Raw genomic sequence first — 19154 nt, forward strand, 5'->3', positions numbered from 1 at the left:
AGAGGTAATCGACGACGGCATAACTGCTCCGGTGAGCGTCGAACCCGAGGAAGAACTCCCTAAATCCACAGAGGTAATCGACGACGGCATAACTGCTCCGGTGAGCGTCGAACCCGAGGAAGAACTCCAACTGTGCATAACAAATGCACCTGGGGAGCCAATTCGACTAAAGGAGGAGCGAGTGCTCGCTCAAATCGGTGAAAGAGGCGAGCAGCAAGAGCACCGGCGATGGGTCCTCGACACGGGGGCAACAAACCATATGACCGGGGCCAAGTCTGCGTTCTCCGAGCTTGACTCGGGGATTCGCGGGACGGTGAAATTCGGCGATGGCTCCGTCGTCGAGATCGAAGGGCACGACACCATCCTATTCGTCGACAAGGGAGGCAGTCATCACAAGCTGACCGGCGTCTACTTCATCCCGAGACTCAAGGCTAATATTGTGAGCCTGGGTCAACTCGATAAGGCCGGCTGCCACATTTCCATTAAGCGCGGGCTACTTAGGATCCGCGATGATCGACGACGGTTGCTCACGCAAGTTCGGTGCACGACAAACTGCCTTTACATCCTAAAGCTAGAGATAGAGCAACCAGTCAACTTCTCGGCCAGGTACCGGAAGATGGAAGACCTATTAGGAAGAGGTGAACCACCTGGACTGGCGGCGCGCCAACTCGAAGAAGAGGCGGCCGAACAAGACGTGGAGTCAGGAGGACATGCCGCCAGGGACACCGAGCCATAGGGCTCAAAACAGAGTTCAAACGAAACGAAATAAGGCAGATATAACACAGGTTTTAGGAGGAGATTGTTAGATAAAACCTTTGTTTTTTCTTTATTTAGATTCACACGTTTACATTTAATTTCCCTTTGACCATTTGACAAACACGTCGAATGGATTAGCGAATTCTTAGACGTCAATTTTCTAGGGAGTGGCACAGATTCAGTTGGCCACTCTCCACCCATTTTTAGGATAGGGTGTATTTAAATAGGAAATCTGTTTACAAGATTTCACATCCCTATTTTGAAGAGCAGTCAAACTTTCAGTCCTTCTCTCTCTCTTGATTTACGCATTTTATCTCTCTTCCAACAACCTCCTGTCGATAATATCCTCTCGGTGTTTTCCCTGGCCCATTATCGAAATCCATCAGAAGAAATCAATGGAATGGAAGAAAAAGGAACCGAAGTGCAGAGACAATCAGAAACAAAAAGCTATCAATAAGCGAAGAGTAATCTACAAGTCCATTTGTTACATCAAACTTGTCTCTCAACCAAAAAAGCCTAGAGGCAGACAAAAGAAAAAGAAGTTGAAAAACAGAAGAGTACGTTACAAGAACTTCCTACATGTAAACTTAATGATGAATTTTCTGTGCAAAAGAGCGAAAGATACTATATGTCGTAGAATTAAAATTTCTTTCGAAAAAGACGGAATTTCATGAATCTAGTGTGCTGGCTCAGGGCGAGGTTTGTGTGGATGTTGATCGATGCCTTTGGCTTTGTGTTCTACAAAAGTGGTGCCCTGTTTGGTTTTGTTTTCTGAAATGGAACTTCCTCCTCCGCCAGCGGTGCCGCAATGGTAGGATTATCCTGCAGCTAACTTATTGGCCAAAGCTTGTAAGTCTCGATTACGGCTGCAACGTTAAGTCATGCATTGGTGTAAGGTTAGCCTCCAACTCTGTACTAAACTCGGATTCAATTTAGTCGTGAATAAGAAAATTTTAATTAGTATTTCAAATACTTACTATGGATATTTTGTTGTTGTCAAGTTTTTTGCTGTCTTGTGTTGTTAAGGAGAAGGGCACGAGTAAGAGGTTCATGACTTTAATCCGTTCATCATTGCCAACATCATTCATTACTCCTTTAAAAGTAAATGGATTCTCCATATCATCATAAGTTTTGAACAATTGAGTTTCAATTAAGTTGGGTAATGATTAGGTTATTTCATAACTCTCCCACTACAACGAGAGGTTTCAATCCTTGACATGGAAACGTCTTATCTTTACTTGTGATGAAACTATCAACAACTCTTATCTATATGTTATAACTTCATAAAAAAAATAATTCATTTAATATTATTTTATTACATGGTTTATGACCTCATATTTTTTCAAGGACAGTGCAAATAGCCACATCTAGTCGTGTTGGGTTAACCGGCCACATCTAGTCGTGTTGGGTTAACCGAGGTTCCAATTTCTTTAGATTTGTTTTGAGCACGCATTTTTTTAGAATGAGGTCCCAATTTCTACAAATAAACATACTTTATATGTTGGTCGGAGATGGAACAATGTTTAAAGTATTTCTTCTTTTGAATTCTCCTATCTATTGAGGTGTTTCCCGAATTGAAAGTCGGGGTGTTATTTCATTTTCTATAGATAGTCTAGGAATGACAAGTCCATGTACCCTCTAAACGAGATGGAATATTCATGTCCTCATCTAACTTTAACATTCCTCGAACTACATAGGTCTAAGCGTAAAAACTCCAAAGGTTATTTAGTTCTATCTTCTTTTCCTCCGAAAGACTATTAAATCATCTTTCTTTTTAAGTTATGAGTTATAGAGGGATAAAGCTTCTAATTTTGACTTTCTTAGAGGACCACTCTTTACTAGCATTTTAATTCTATCTATATCGGTGTGACCCGTATAAAGATAGGTATCATCTTTTTGAGAAACATTTTTGTCTTTTCTTTCTAGATTTAGTCATCTAAAATGATTTAGTATTTAGAAGCGTCTTATATGCTAGCGGTCTTTTTGAAATAGCACTTTATTACGATAACACTTAAAAAAAACAAATCCGTCAAAGTCATTAGCGAAAATGAGTCATTTTTCCCTTCAGCCCATTATAGGAGTCCTCACTAGTCTCCACAGAACACTTGCAAAAGAGAAAATGGTGAGAAACAAAGTTTGAGAGAACTTGAAGAGTAAAAGAACAAAGAGTCACCAAAAAAACTCACCGAACCACTACGGGAAATCACCCTCGGCCAAGATCTAGACGCAAGGACATTCTCTTGGAAGGATAGAGGGGTGTAAGAGGTCGAAGCGTCACAAACCGCGAGGAACCATGAGGTAAAATTTTTGAATGTTCTCCCTCAGATTCGAGCCTTTTTCTTGTGAATCAAAAACTAAACTTTGATGCATTCATTTAAGGAAGATCCTTCAGTAATTCCATGAAGAAATTTGACCGAAAACGTGAATCGAAAGTAGTCCCGAGGGTTCCTCCAAAAACTATAAGGATGAGTAAAGAACCTTGTTCCAACGCTCAAATAGTTCATAAGCATATCATAACATAAGTAAATATAACTTCAAAAAAGGAAGGCTATTGTTTTTTTTTTTTTTTTTTTTTCCTTATTTTAAAGATATTGCTTAGATGCATAGATCCTTCCACTAGGACTTAGACATTCGTAGATACTTGAATATCCATCCAATTGTGACATGTTTTGTGACATAACTTTCATGCATTTAGTCTTCTTTATCTTAATTATTTGTGTCTCTAAATGTTCATATTTCTCAATCACAATTCAACACTCTTGAATTTTTACGAACATATTAGCAAATCTAGTTCTAAACATTCTACCCCATTTCTTCCATATCTAAATTATTTTGGTCCTAAAATTACATTGGACCGAAAGTGTACGCACTCAACATTGAATATGATGGTTTTTTTTTTTTTTTTTGTGGAAATAAATGTTTCCCTAAGAAAGAAGAAGAGCTAGCTAGAGTTGATAAGAGTAAGATCTCGTGGAAACTAAACAAACACTTGAAGACATGACTATTTGAGTTTAAGCCAATATGGTCATTTGTTCGGGGGAAGTATTGTCGGAATGTGTTCAAAATTTCATATTAGCTAAAAGTGTTAATATCTCTATTCGTGAGAGCTTTTAAGTAAAAAAAGGAAGAAAAAAAAAATCCACGAGAGATTTGGATCAAAGTGGACAATTTATATACCCCGGCGTGAGGCTCAACTCTGTTGAGGTTTGAGCTTTCTACCGTTACCGTTCCGTTTGGTAGCAGCCACTATCTTTGGCACACTGCAATCTAATCCCATTCCGCATACAGCTAAGCTACGAGAATGAAATGGCATTTCACGTAATTAAAAGCAAATTCAAGGGTACTTACATATTCTCTTTCTCCCCCAAAACCCCACCCCCTTAAAATAGTCGAAAGGACAGCGATGACGGACATAATAATACACCCTCTCCCATCTGACACAACCACGTCATCATGGCGCGTGCTCACATTCCCCCTCCTCCTTTCTCAATTATACCCACACCCCTCCACGCGCCCCATCACCGCGCGTGAACTTCCCTCCTCTTATCCAAAAATTAAAAAAAAAAAAAAAAAAAAACCTAATAGGTTAAAATTACATCCTTTACTCCAGAATATATAATTTACCAATATTTAAAATTAAAAAAAAAAAATGTAGAAATTGGAGTAGAAATTGTTGAATTTAGGGTAATTGGGAAACATAAAAAGAATGGAAAAAAGAGAAAAGAAAAAGGAAGAAAGAGGTGGTGTTGTTGGTCCTCGAAGGTGGGCTCTATTGGGTGTATATAGTTCCATGTCCCTATTACTTAACACCCTCTCTTTCCTTCCTTTTTTCCACTTCAACCCAAAAGAAATCCAATACCCATTTCACTTTCTCTTTACCTAATTGCGTATCTCTCTTCCTCTCTCTCTCTCTCTCTCTCTCTCTCCCCTCACCCCTCCATTTGTTGTTCTGAGATCTAATCTGAAATCCCAAAGAAGAGCATGAGTGAAGGTTGGAAGAGCATGAGTCCAGCCAACTTGGGAGGTCAGTTTGGAGACACCACTTACACCAAGGTCTTCGTGGGCGGCTTGGCTTGGGAGACCCACAAGGACACCATGAACAAATACTTCCAACAGTTTGGGGATATCTTGGAAGCCGTTGTTATTACCGACAAGGCCACCGGTCGATCCAAAGGCTATGGATTTGTACGTCTCTTCTTTACTCTTTTAATTAACCCAACTCTTCAATTTAACTAACTAACTAACTCCTTAACTCTTCAATTCAGGTCACTTTCCGGGACCCCGAAGCCGCCATGAGGGCTTGCGTGGATGCTGCTCCGGTCATCGACGGGCGGAGGGCCAATTGCAACCTCGCTTCTCTTGGGGTTCAAAGATCCAAACCCTCAACACCCAACCACGGTAACTATAACTCAGATCTACCAAATCTATCATCATTTCCACCAAACCCACAATTTTTTAATCATTCATTTGTTTTCAATTTGTGTTAAAGAGAAAAAGAAATGGGAATTGGCAGGCGGAGGAGGAGGCGGCGGCGGCGGTGGTGGAGGAAGAAACTTTAGGGTATTGAGCTGTTTCCAGAGTGGATTTGGAGGGAATGTTGGATCAGCTTTTCATTCAACACCAACTTTCCCTCGTTATGCTGTCCACCAAGGGATCCCTTACAATCTCTATGGGTAAATTTATATTATATATATATTCTCTCTCTCTTCGCTTTACTTTATTACTACAACCATTAATTCCTTTTTTTTTTTTTTTTTACTGCATGCATTGCCACTGTAACTATTCATTTAATCACCTCCTCATTGCTATTGTTTTAGGTACTCTTCCTATTCACCCGACTACAATTACCCTACGGTTTGTACTCACAACTTCTCTTTCTACCTTCCTTAATACTTCTTTAGGGGAGGGTAAAAAGTAAAAGATTCTGAACCAATCTGGTCAAAGGGTTCAAAAGTGAAAGTTAACCAAACCAATTTGGTGTTTTTCTTGTCTTGTCGTTTTATGGGACACTTTCTGTTTTTGCAATTAATATTGTAACAGACCATTTTTTTTTTTTTTTTTTGTATGGGTTTGGTTATACTTTGATTCATGCATTATAATCCTGAAATTGTAGCCGACCACTTTGGAATATTAATTTTTTTTTTTTTTAAATTTTGATTTAGAGCTATTACAATGTGTACGGCGGCGCAACTGCTCAGTACCCTATGTATAGTACTGGTCCCGGCGGCTTAATGAGTGGTGCGGCGGCGTTCTACCCGTATTTCCAGTTTGGGGAAGGAAGTGGCGGCGGCGGAGCCAATGGGTTCAGTGCTGGTTCTGGTCAACAGGGTTATGGGGGTCAGTACCCTCACCATCTGTTTCAGTACTCGGCTGGGATTAATTCAACTGCAACCACGCTCCCACAGCACTATGGTGGTCCTCCTATGTCTCTCCCGCTCACGCCACCCACCCTGCCGTCAGGTAGTGGCTCTTTTATATTATATTCCTTACTTATAAACTCATGATATATATAGATGTACTAATATTTTTGACAGTGTTTTTTGCTGTGCCACAGGCGTGACAATGGCTCTAACTACACCAATCCCACATCGCTAGAGAGACATAAAACCCTCATCTCTCAACACTCTTTCCTACGCCTATGCCTACGCCCTAACCATGGTTCCATCTCTTAATCTCTCTCTTTATTTCACTCACTCTAACACCAACCAACCAACACACATGCCCCTCATCGGGGCTGAACCGAATCGAACCGAACCAAACCAACCCCCCAAAACTCACCTCCAAAGTTGGAGCAAAATCATGCATTTTCATTTGTTCATTTCATTTTGCGATGATGGGGTCATTTAAAAAAAAAAAAAAAAACCCAACTTTGGCCAACAAGGGATTTGGCCTTGAGTTGGCGAAAATGTGGCAATAGCATGGTTTTAGTGCAAGCTATGAAGGGGTGATCCCCCCTTTTTGTTGTAAGTTGATGAGCCCTAGGAGTGGGTCTTAAGGACATTACAACAATCACCTTTTTCAAAAACAAACACTTGCTGGGTTTGCATCAAAATTGTAAATTTCATTCCAAAACAGCACACCCATTTCTTCCATCACTTAGAACAACAAAAAAGCTAATATTTTTCCCAACTTTTGATCTTCATTATCATCATCTGTAATTAAAATTGAAGTAGGAGTAAAGTAATATGAGAAGAAATTCAGATTTTAAAGAATTGTCTGTCTTTTTCTTCTTCTTCTCTTTTTATGGATTAATTTAGTATTATTAGTGGCTACATATTCCTCTTGGGGTAAGGGGATTAATTAACTCTTAAGCTACCATATTAGTTTGTTGTAATTAAAATTAGAAACAATGGTTGTTGAACTTATGGGAGTTACAACCTGGTTTAATTTTTGTAAACCAACGCACAAATATTGCTGTTGGTGTAACATTATTTTGTTGTTTTAATTAGAAATTTAGGATTAGGGTTTAAAGCATCATCCATGATTTTGAGATGACCCATTAATGGATATGGAGCTCTCAAAATAAGCATTTTGCATGTGAGCCATTGGGAGATATTTGGGTTCCCTTTGGCTTCATCTTCCTCTTCTTCTTCTTCTTCTTCTTCTTCTTCTTCTTCTTCTTCTTCTAACCCAAGCAACCAACCATGGTTAGGACATAGGCCAACTTCATGTCTTTCTTCATTTCTTGCTCTCCAATTCTGCTGTGTTTTATGTGTCTGCGTGTTCGAGGGCTTCGGGTGGACCTTGGATACACTGTGTTTTAATTAATTATGTCCGTAAAAGAAGAGCTTTTTTTTTTTTTTTTTTTTTTTTTTCCTTTTCATGTCTTTTTTTATGGTTTGTAATGTAATTAGATGTTGGGTACCTTTCTTTCATGTCAGCACTTCTACTAAGATTCAGTTCTTCATCAGCTTGCTCCTTTGCAGCTGCTTGATGAATAACCTACGTACCTCAATATTAATTGCTTCTTTCTTTCTCTCTTGAGTTGGTTTAGTTATCCATAAGTGTCATGCAAATGATAGTAAGACGTGTGACGTTGGAATCATAGGACGTGGTAGTCATATATTGAAAGATTGATAAACGATTAGAAATAGTTACGTATTGTATTATAAGTGCATTGTCAATATATAATTTAGTCTTTGTACGAGGAGCATTTCTAGAAGAAGAATTGTTTAGCCAGGTGTATTATCATCGAAAAGCATTGTGTTTAAGTATTTTTAGTACAAAGTATGTTTTGTGAGCCTGTTTCGTTTTGCTTCGTTTACTTATTTCAGTGTGATTCAAGCAAAATCAAACTTCCCATGAAATCAAGTTATGATTTTTTTTTTTTTTCCATTTTTAAAATTTGGGAATGGTTTTTTATTCATTTTTTCGATGAGGTTAATCATGATTGGTTGAGGATGGTTGAGAATGAGTCACACTTTGGCTAATTTAGAGAATGATGATGGATTTATAAGTAGGAATACATCTCCATGGAAAAACCAAAAACAAGATCACGAGAGCTTCTCAAAATGGACAATAACATATCATTATAGAGATTCGTGGTTCCTGACATTATGAGATGGAATTTGCGACCCGAACTACTAACAATCCTATGAGATGGGATTTGCGACCCACGGTTTGTCTCGCCTTTTATTGACTTTAAAGATAAAAGAGAAAAAGTTGTTCTTCCCACCACTCATAACTCTCTTCTCCAATATTATCTCCCACTCTAATTTTTCAAACTGAAAGTGAAAACTACAGGGCTTTGTTTCTCTTTTGGGTTTTCGAGTTCTTAAAATTTGCGTACTGAGTTTCGTAAAAAAATTCAAAGATGAAAACATTACTAAACTATTGTAGCAATGAAATAAACTATCTATCAATGACCTTATTCTATAGCCTCCTTAACTAACCGTGTTATCCATATATGAAATCTTGTCTTTACTTGAAAAAATGTTAAATATAGGTTGAATATTTAAAATGGAGTTAGAGAAATGCATCTACATACCACATGCATCATGACTAGTGAGACCTAATTTTTATGATTGTTCCTTGGTTCTACTTTCTTTTACCGACAGGGTTGGATTCAAAGTATTTTCTACACACATTCACACATGGGGGACATGACCCTTATAAGTAAGCTTGTCAACGTACCCCTTAGGCCGGACTATGGGCTAGTGTACACTCATGTTGTCGAAAGCCCATGAGAAATATAGGAACGCAAATAATAACGTGGTGTACACGTCTGTACATAACATGCTGGAAAAATAATCCATAATCATATGACATACAGCATGCATGAGACACTGCATTCAAAATTATGGTTTAATAAAATAAGTTTTGGCCTAAGCAAACATCCCTAAGCTTTTCTTAGTTGATTGTCCTTTATGACGGTGATTCCTTAATGACGGTGATGAAAAGTGAGAACAAGGGAGAAAATTCCTAAACCCTAAACTCAAAGAAGTTAAAAGTAAGAACAAGGTAGAAAATCCTTAATAACGGGATTTTTTTAGGCGTCGATTTCTCTTGGTATAGAGCTTGAAGCTTAGGATTGATCGAGGAAAATGAGTTAGGAGAGAATTGAGGAGGGAGACGAATGAGACTGATTTGAGGTGTTTAGGAGTGAGAGAGGGGTTGAATTCTAGGAGCTAGACGAGTAGTTGCATGAATTTCAACGACTCAGTAGAATTCGTAAAGTGCTAGCGATCGGTACAACCAAGATATATTGGAAAACTTATAAATATATTTAGCTTTATTAGAGTTTACAATTATGCATGGCAGAAGCTGTAAAACTAAGTATTGTGCTAACCGTAAACCATTAAGTTTTCTAGGCTTAGCTATCATGAAACTAGCTTAATAGGCTTCTAAACATGATTTTTACTAATTTGTCCATAGTCCTAATTGACTCCTACAAGTATTTCTTACAACTTGATCATGTGGTTACTTACTTGTTCATCGACTCTCCGAGCTTAGTTCGGGTTTTCAAGAATTTCAAATTCTCTAAAATTCTTCAATATACACTAAATTAAGTCAAAAGAATAAAACAGGGGGAAATAGCTATCTCAAAGGACGGGCAATAGGAAGCTTCAAATTCTTTAAAAAGAAGGAATGTAGGTTGGAATGAGTATAACATGGCCATCAACAATGGTCTACACTCCTCATACTCAATTCTTTTTGCTGTCCCATATTTTTAAAATTTTATCATATCTAATCTAATGGAATGAAATTTCTCATAGATCTGGCCCAATTTTTTTCTCGAGGTAAGCAAAAGAGATTAATTATATAAGTTTCAAACTTCAATTTTGTTGAATAATTAAATAAGTTTTATCTTTTCTCCCACTTTCAAAAGAATAAAGCATAGGCATTCCACTATTCATCTAAAAAAAATATAATAACATAGTAATATAAAAATACTCAATAAGAAACCTACTTATAGATTCTCGACGTACTTATACTTACTTTATAACGTATACTTGAGTTAGTGCTCAATCCACAGTCCTTAGTCGTTAACTTGACTCTATTCTATTTTTACCCTATAACACTTATGTGTACAACTCTATATACTTTAACTTTAAGAGTTTATACTAACTCGGCTCTATAGTAAGCTCTAATTTCCTTGGTCTTTGTAATGGGCTCTGAGGTACGAGAACCCTATATCAGAATTTGAGATACATGACTCTTATGACAAGCTCTCAAATACGTTGCCCTTACGACATGACTCTAAGACACGTGGCTCTTATGAAAGGCTTTAAGATATATAGCTTTTATGACGGTCTTTAGGATTCGTTGTCACAACTCGATTCTTGAGGACTCGAAACACGGATTGTGACTCATTAAAATATAGTAAAAAATTTTGCAAAATAAAAACGAGACATTCAAAACGTAAGTATAAAGTAGAGCTCATACCAACATAGTTTTAAATATAAAATAAGAAACAAACACAAAAACATTTTAAAACGAAATAAAGTTGGAGGCTGCATGGTTAATTTATGGCTTTTGCAACAAAGTCTACTCTCGTCCCAACCAGTTCCTGATTACCTGAAAAATATTTAAGAGATGGAGTACAAAAACTTAGTAAGTAGCCTACTTAGAGACTCTTAATTGTGTTCTTAAGCTAGGATGTTATAACTTCTTGAGTATCTAGGGACCTAACATATATAGCTTAACTTGGTTCATGACATGTGGTCGACTTGGAAGTTACCCCTAAAGTGGCCCTTAGATCACTCCCATGAAAGACCGACATGGTCACATGATTGGAGCAACAGATGATCATGACATCCTTCTAGTAATAAATGACACAGAGCATCTTAACTAGGTGAGGGAAAGATGAGGCTCATCATGGCATCTTGCTCATGAGACATAATGTAGGGTGTCACAATGGCACTTGTGGCCTTATCTTCTAGGGTCTTGACCCTAACCATTAATTCGTGGAATAGCATTGCCTCAAGATGGCCTGTAACTTCATCTATCCTATCAACTTTAGCTATAAGCTCATTCATGTGAGACTCCAAAAACCTCATTCCAAGTAGGAACTTTACTCAAGTAAAGCAATTAATCGTCAATCTTTATCAACCGGTCAGCTTAGGCTGCCTAGTTGTTTTGCAGCGGACATGTTTGATTACTATGATTCAAGGAGCCAACCAGGCTCTGATACTACCTGTCACAATCGCACTCTTGCGATAATGAGATAACGATTCTGCAGTACTTGTTCTAACCCAGCGAACAAGTCAATCGTAATTCTTGAACAATATGGGCATATGATCGAGCCTCAATCATATTTGAGAGAACATGTTTTAAAAAAACGTGAGCGAAGAAATGCAATAAAAACAATTTGTAAGATAGCAATGTTACAAGCTAAAAGCAAATAAGCAACGACCACAATTTTGATAACATATAACCCAAGTGGGAAGAATTAACAACTAGTCACATCTTCCCATAGTACATTTTGAGACATTTTAGCCTAGTGAGTGTAGACATTTTTTGGTGAATGGTCATACACTCCATATTGACATGTCAAGAATAATAAAGACCTATTACACATGAAAACAAGTAAAAGGAGTTTCAAACAAGATATGACCATGTACAATACGTCATGGATAAGTATGACCAAGATATCTGGCATGCAGCCACAGACAACGTACCTTAGACATGCATGACCATGACATAGAACATCCCACCTAAAAATAGAAATAGGGCTTCATAGTACACCATATGCTAAGAGGTTATGATCACTTAGGGTGCATAGTACACCACGTGCTTAGAGGTTATGATCATACCCTATGCATGGTGCATGTATAGCGGTAAGGTAAATTTAAGCCTTTCCTTAGCTTCATTCATGTTATGAATTCATAAGACCATGACCAAAGGAGATACTTAAATTCTTAAAATTCTTAGTCTTAGACGGTAGGAGAAATATGATAATTTTTATTTAAACCATGGTTCGAGCTCTTAACAAGATACAATAGTCCTCCAAATTTATTCGTACCTTAAGAAACATGATTTAAGGTAGTGTATAAAGTTTCAAGTCGTTTAAAGGTCATCAAGGCTGTGAACAGTAGCTATTATAGCCTAGGAGTATTTTGGTCATTTTGCACTATTACTTGGTTGAGCTACTTATCCTTGTCCAATGAACACCAAATCTCATACATAACCTTAACATGCCAGGATACAAATGAAAGATTGCATGGGCTTTTGCTCTCGCCCTAAACGAATGAATTGACGGAGAGAAATGAAACAGCGAAAAGAAGTAGCTCAACTATTATAAATTTTCATGAGCGATTTTGCTTAGATGGTTGTTTTGACATTACCTGAATCTCGAGCAAATCACTCAGTTCAAGGCCTCAACTCACGGGTCTTAGCCAATTCTTTCATGAATCCCTAGTTCTTACTTAACTTAAGGCTTATTTTGGATACCAAATGATTCCTACCCATATTTCTTAAAAAAGAATACAATATTTAAGGTCTGGTTTTTCAAGCTTGTGGTATTCAATTTTTTTCAAATTTTCTTTCACAACTTCCTTAAAAAAATATAGTTTATGGAGCCATTGAGAATTTGTGAGCACCACTCCAAAGGGGATCAATTTGATAAAAAAAAAAAACAAACAAACAAAGGGAGATCGAGACGGGGGCTAACACGTCATTGTCTTCTTCCTCCTAAAGAGGAAGAAAGACGTGATGATGTATTGCTGCCGTTTCAAAACGACACTCCCCAGCCCCATCCAAGGTGCTTCAACACTCAATCCCTTCATAAATCTTGTTGAAACATCAAGAAAGAGCTAAAGGGTGATATCTTAATTTATAATACACTCAGCGTGAGATATGGACCTCCAAAGTCGACGGAAAACTCGTTTTCTTACTAGAGCAAACTCATAACCACTTTGTAACAATCCTATTTTTCTATTGAAATAGAGTCCTACATTATGCATGACGTGACCTTTTAATGCGGAAACATTCATTTTAAATATTTCATAAACATATCATGGACTTACATGTTAAAAATAAAGTTCTTAAATCAATAAAAAAAATATACCATAAACAATATGTCCAAAAACTAGAAACTAGAAAACAACACATTGCCCTAATCTAACCTAAGACTAATAAATATGATGAAATGCAACTATCCTAACATCAGTTTCATGGTTTTCATGATCATCCGTACATGAGTGTCTTGTGTTAACCTGAAATGTAAGAGTAGCACATGGATGGAGTATTTTAAGAAATATCTAGTAAGTGACCTCAAAGTTGAGGTTGTGAAATGCAAAACAAGCACCATGGTGGGACCTATCATTTAAAACAACCTAGCAAGACCTTGAGCTCTTTCAAGTCTGATTGGATATGTACACACGACTCATGCACGTGCACATGGACCCACTAGGTAGGCTCATATACATATCCCCTAGGTCTGGCTTCGTTGGGCTAAATATTTTGACATGTCGTCAGACGCCACAGAGGAAAAGGCCCACATGATATCATGGCAAACATAAATATCGAACGTACGTATCCTTTCGAAAGTACACATCCTAACTGACATAGCATGACGAGGAAGTATCCTAATGCATGTGAACACACAATTATGCATGAGATCTCAATACTTTCCATCATGGCATAACAAATGATGCAAGACAACCTCCATTCTTTCATAACATATTAAATCCGGTAATTATGCGTACATAATTCTTATACATCATTTCATACATGACATAGTTTCCAAAATATGGCATAGGGAGGTTGTGCATCATAGAGTTCATTATTTCAAAACATATCATGACATGCATAGCATAGCATAACAAGACATAAACTAACATAGTTTATTGTTATATAACATGAAATTTCGTTTACACCATAATATTATCTGTCATATCATATAGCATAATATAACATAACATCACATATCAACGTATATCATACATATGACATGTGCAGAGGCCACTAGGTATGTGTTATCATATATAAAGCAATTTTTCCAACCAAACCGATAATGGAGCCATATACATAGTTGACCTAAGCCAAAGTAAAGTCCAATTTAATCACATATCCATCATCTTGATTATATCAACTAAAGCAAAATGATGGCCGGATCAGCCACTCTATAGTTCAATTATTGAGAATAAAGAAACATCTTGACATATCTACTCTATCTCTTTTTTTTTTTTCCAAATCAAGTCTATTGTTTCTTATTTAAAATTCTTAAAATTAAAAAACATGTTTAGTTAGTTTCGTATGATTTTGATAATTCTAGGTTCATATTTATAATTGACCTAAACTCATTTTTAGACTTCAAACTATAGGTTATTAAAGTTATCAAGTATTTAATAAATACTATTTACTCAAATAAAAATATGTGTTTGTTGTAATGAAAAGATGAAATTATTTTTTTCTATTGTTATTTCTTGTGAATTATTTTATTATATTAATTGTCATCTTCAAAAAAAAAAAAAAATCATAATTAGACAGATAAATGACACTTAAATACTTTAAAACTTTATTTATAGGCTGTCATACCCATCCAACAATGGGTATCAAAGCGAGTGGCTCTTAAATATTTTTTATAATAAATTTATTGTTAGAGATTATGGCAAACCTACTTATTAATATAACCTCTAGTCCTCCTTATTTTTATAGAACAAATTATACTTCTTGTAAAGCTAGAATGAGAATTTATTTGCAACAATGATTGATTATCATTAAATGTTAGTAAAGGCCTTACATTCCAATAATATTGGGAAGCTTAAAATAGATAATGAATTCGATAGACATATATAAAAAAAATGTTATTTTAATGTTAGTGTTGTAAATTGTGTGCTATAAGTAACATGAATTTAATAGAGTATCTATGTGTTTTTCATCGTATAAAATTTGAAAAACTCTTGAAATAACTCATAAGGGAACAAAGTTAAAAAAACAAAGATTAACATGTTAGTTTATAGTTATGAATTATTTAAAATGGATGCAAATAAATATATAGTTGATAGGTTAACTAAATTTACTAATATTCTAAATATTTTTAAAAAATTTAGAAAAATATATTCACTCCCGAAAATGTAAGAAAATTTTTAGGTCTCTACCTAAAAATTGGAAAGCAAAAGTGACAACGATTCAAGAGACAAAAAATCTCACAAAACTTCATTTGGATAAACTTGTTGGTTCTATCACGACACATGAGATGCTTCCATTGGATGAACTTGTTGGTTCTTGGTTCTTTCATGACACATGAGATGCTTCGATGAACTTGTTAGTTCTCTCATGATACATGAGATGCTTCGATGAACTTGTTAGTTCTCTCATGACACATGAGATGCTTCGATGAACTTGTTAGTTCTCTCATGATACATGAGATGCTTCGATGAACTTGTTAGTTCTCTCATGACACATGAGATGCTTCGATGAACTTGTTAGTTCTCTCATGACACATGAGATTACCAGGAAGCATGGAGGAGCACATGGAAGAGGAATAAAAAAAATATATATATATATATATATAGCCCTAAAGTCCATCACATTAGAAGTTGACTACGACGATCAAGATGATGTTACCTACTTCACACACAAGTATAAAAATTTCATCGAGAAGAAGAAACAATTTAAGAAACATTTCACTATAAAGAGCTTGTTTTAAACCATAAAAATTTCATCAAGCTCTTCACGGTGAAATGTTTCTTAAATTGTTTCTTTCTTTTGATGAAATTTTTCATCTTCCGCAAGGGCATCCTCATCTTCGGAGTCAACTTCCAATGTGATGGACTTTAGAGCTATACTTTTTTCTTTTTGGATTCCTATCCCATGTGCAATAATCTCATATGTCATGAGAGAACCAACAAGTTCATCACAAAGCTCATGTGCAATAATCTTATATGTCATAAGAGAACCAACAAGTTCATCCAAAAGAAGCTTTGTGAGATCCTTTACCTCTTCGATCATCATTCCATGTGCTCCTTCATGGTAATCTCATGTGTCACGAGAGAATCAACAAATTCATCCAAAGGAAGTTTTGTGAGATCCTTTCCCTCTTGAACCACCATTATTTTTGCTCCCCAACTAGGTAAGAGACCTATACATTTTCGAAGGTAGAATATATTTTTCTAAAATTTTTCAAAGCATATAAAATATTAATAAATCTTGTAAACATATCACATATAGATTTATTTGCATTCATTTTAAATAGTTCATGATTATGAACTAATACGCTAATCTTTGTTTCTTTAACTTGATTTGTTCCCTCATGAGTTACTTCAAGAGTTTTTCGAAGAACACATGGATCCTCTGTTAAATTCATCATTACTTAGGCACAATAAAACAATTTATAGCACTAGCATTAAAAAAAACATTTTTCATATTATATTCATTAAATTCATCCTCTATTGTAAGCTCCTCATTATTATTAACAATTTTTATTGAAACATAAGTGCCTTTACAAACATTTAACCATAACTCATAATTAATTGATTGCAAATAAATTCTCATTCTAGTTTTTCAATAGTATAATTTGTTACATCAAAATAAGGAGGCCTAGAAATTGATTGTCCTTCACAAAACCGTTATTAACATTATTAACACGTAGGTTTTCCATAAGCTCTAACAATAAAGTTTATATAAAAAAAATTTAAGAGTAACTCGTTCTAATACCAATTGTTGGATCGGTATGGCAACCTTACGGGTGGTTTTAAGCATAAACATATTTAAGGGATTAATTTTTCTAATTATGAAACATTTTTTAAAAATAAATAGGAGAGGCTAATTAATACAATAAAATAGTTCTGTAAATAACAATAAATAATTATGAAAAACTTAAAACATGCAATAACTCACAATAACAATTTCGAGATTAAATAGGAAACTACACTCCACTCACCAACCACCTCTTGAAAATTTGAATAAACCTTTGTCACCTTTTTCATAGTATCAGAGCCCAACGAGCCCAACCACTACACCACTATTTTTACGAGATCAAAAGCAAACTCAATTCTTTTCACACTATTTTTACGATATCAAAAGCAAACTCAAGCTCGGGATCAAACCTACAAGTATCTAAATTTTGTAGGAACACACAACTCACTGCAAAAATGATGAGAGGAATAAATTTGGAAGCTTGAGAGAGTAACCGTCCGAAGATGAGTTTAAATAGGGAAGAAAAGTGACAAAAATAGAATTTAATATGACCATTAAAATATTTTGTTATTTATTAGGTAAAAGAGAGATGAAAGGTGGACTATTGAAGGTCATCAATGCGAGAAATGGAGGGTAGACCCAAAAAAACATTTCAAATTATATATATATATATATTATATAGATATATATATATATATTTTTAAAAAAAATATATTAAAATATAGTAATATAATATAAAATTAATAAAAATAATGTGAATTAACTACTTTTTTATTTTTTATTTTTTATTTTTATTTTTATAATTCAAATTATATATGATGTTGTTTTATACCAAATTAAACTATGGCTTTTTAAATATATAAAAAATTAAAATATATGATGTTTAAAATTATTCTCTTCAAAGTTCTAAGTGTCATACTTTGATTCGGGTATCTTATGACTGAACTTCTTTGTTTTTGCTACGACGTGAATGATTAAAATAAAAGCGTGTCACATAGTGAACAATTCAAAATACTTATGCAACATCAGAATAGGTTGGTTGAGGTATTTTAGGGAGATGGAGATATCAGTTGTCTTTTTTTTATAAAAAAAAACAATTGATTAGTTAACTCATTTTGTTTTATTTTATCACTTTTGTAAGTGTGGTTACATCATATACATCTAAAAACTTTCGTCCTTAAAAATATTTTAATCTTGGAATAACTCATATCCTTATCTATCTAAAGAGGTTCATGGTCTAAAACATGCATCAAGTTAGTCAATGGATAAGTGACGTATGTTATATACTGCATAAAGGGACTGTGGTAGGGTTGACTTGTATGTCATTGGAGCATGGACTTAGCTTGCCCTTTCATCCGAACCTTAGTATGTCTTTCATGAGGTCACCTTTAACAATGCCCTTTCACCTACCTCAAACTCCAATCCCCTATGCCTTTTGTTGGCGTAGTTCCTCTGTCTACTTGAGTCGTGTGCATCCTTGCTTTGATCTTTTGTACGACCTCATTGGTGGCTCGGACCAACTTGTTCCTAACAGCTTGCGAGAGAATTGAATTATACTATGTCAATAGTTGCTAGAAAACTATTACTATAGGTGAATCCTATGAAGTACACCTTAGAAGTTTAACCACTTGAGAAATTCAACACGTAGGCACAAAACATTTCTTGGATGTTTGACTCAGACATTACGTCGGTTTGTTGTAGAAAAGGTACTAAAAATTCAACTTGGAGCCTCACGTTTTCTGAAGATTGTGTTAGAATTTAGATGTGAAGCGTGGATTTCGATCCAACTCTATCAACATAAACATTCCATGCAATCAACAATATCTTTTCTTATGATTGTGCCCAATGTCTACCACAAATATACGTCATATGACTCAATCCAAACTAACTAAACTTAACAAGCAGCTAAATAATTTGTTGAAGATTAAGCTTATTTAAACCCGCAAAAGCTCGTATCAATGATCACCCAAACGCTGGGGAGAGACCTCAAGCCAACACCTTGAGTGAAGGATGAACACAAAACTCTAAAGTAACTCGAGGTTACTCAGGAAGAACATCAAGACGAATGAAAAGAAGGATCGATCAGAAATGCAAGGCACAACAATTTCAACGTGGACAAAGAGTACTAATCAAATTGAGATTAGATCAATTTCAATTTTAGAGCAATAAAAACCGCGAATTGTGTGAAAATACTATGGACTAGTCGAAGTCATTCAAAAGGTCGAAAAAGCATCATGTATGATCTAATTGCTCCCATGGATGTGGACCAGTCCGATTGTCTACGTCAGTAACTTGAAACATTACTATCTCGATCA

At 35.6% G+C, this 19154-nt stretch overlaps 1 protein-coding gene across 3 annotated transcripts; it reads left to right on the forward strand.

Moving 5' to 3' along the window:
* Window positions 1-4591: 4591 nt before the first annotated feature.
* LOC111438889 (probable RNA-binding protein ARP1) lies at window positions 4592-7734 on the forward strand. Of its 3 annotated transcripts, XM_023076717.1 has the most exons (7): window positions 4592-4741; window positions 4781-4941; window positions 5022-5154; window positions 5246-5429; window positions 5574-5610; window positions 5919-6216; window positions 6311-7734. In XM_023076717.1, the coding sequence occupies exons 1-7, from the start codon at window positions 4738-4740 to the stop codon at window positions 6349-6351; spliced, it is 858 nt and encodes a 285-aa protein (XP_022932485.1). In that variant the 5' UTR covers window positions 4592-4737; the 3' UTR covers window positions 6352-7734. The 3 variants fall into 3 exon arrangements, with proteins under 3 accessions (XP_022932485.1, XP_022932484.1, XP_022932483.1); XM_023076716.1 differs by having other exon boundaries at window positions 4592-4941; window positions 6291-7734; XM_023076715.1 differs by having other exon boundaries at window positions 4592-4941.
* The last annotated feature ends 11420 nt before the right edge of the window (window positions 7735-19154 follow it).

This window comes from Cucurbita moschata, unplaced genomic scaffold, assembly GCF_002738365.1.
Source record: "Cucurbita moschata cultivar Rifu unplaced genomic scaffold, Cmos_1.0 Cmo_Scf00083, whole genome shotgun sequence".
In the NCBI taxonomy this organism is placed as follows: domain Eukaryota; kingdom Viridiplantae; phylum Streptophyta; class Magnoliopsida; order Cucurbitales; family Cucurbitaceae; genus Cucurbita; species Cucurbita moschata.

What these genes read in the sequence shown, in the direction of transcription:
- LOC111438889 (XM_023076715.1), top strand. Translation starts at nt 4,738, where the DNA reads ATGAGTGAAGGTTGGAAGAGCATGAGTCCAGCCAACTTGGGAGGTCAG. An exon ending in GATCCAAAGGCTATGGATTT is followed by an intron (nt 4,942 to 5,021) that starts GTACGTCTCTTC and finishes TCTTCAATTCAG; the next exon opens with GTCACTTTCCGGGACCCCGA. An exon ending in GCCACCCACCCTGCCGTCAG is followed by an intron (nt 6,217 to 6,310) that starts GTAGTGGCTCTT and finishes GCTGTGCCACAG; the next exon opens with GCGTGACAATGGCTCTAACT.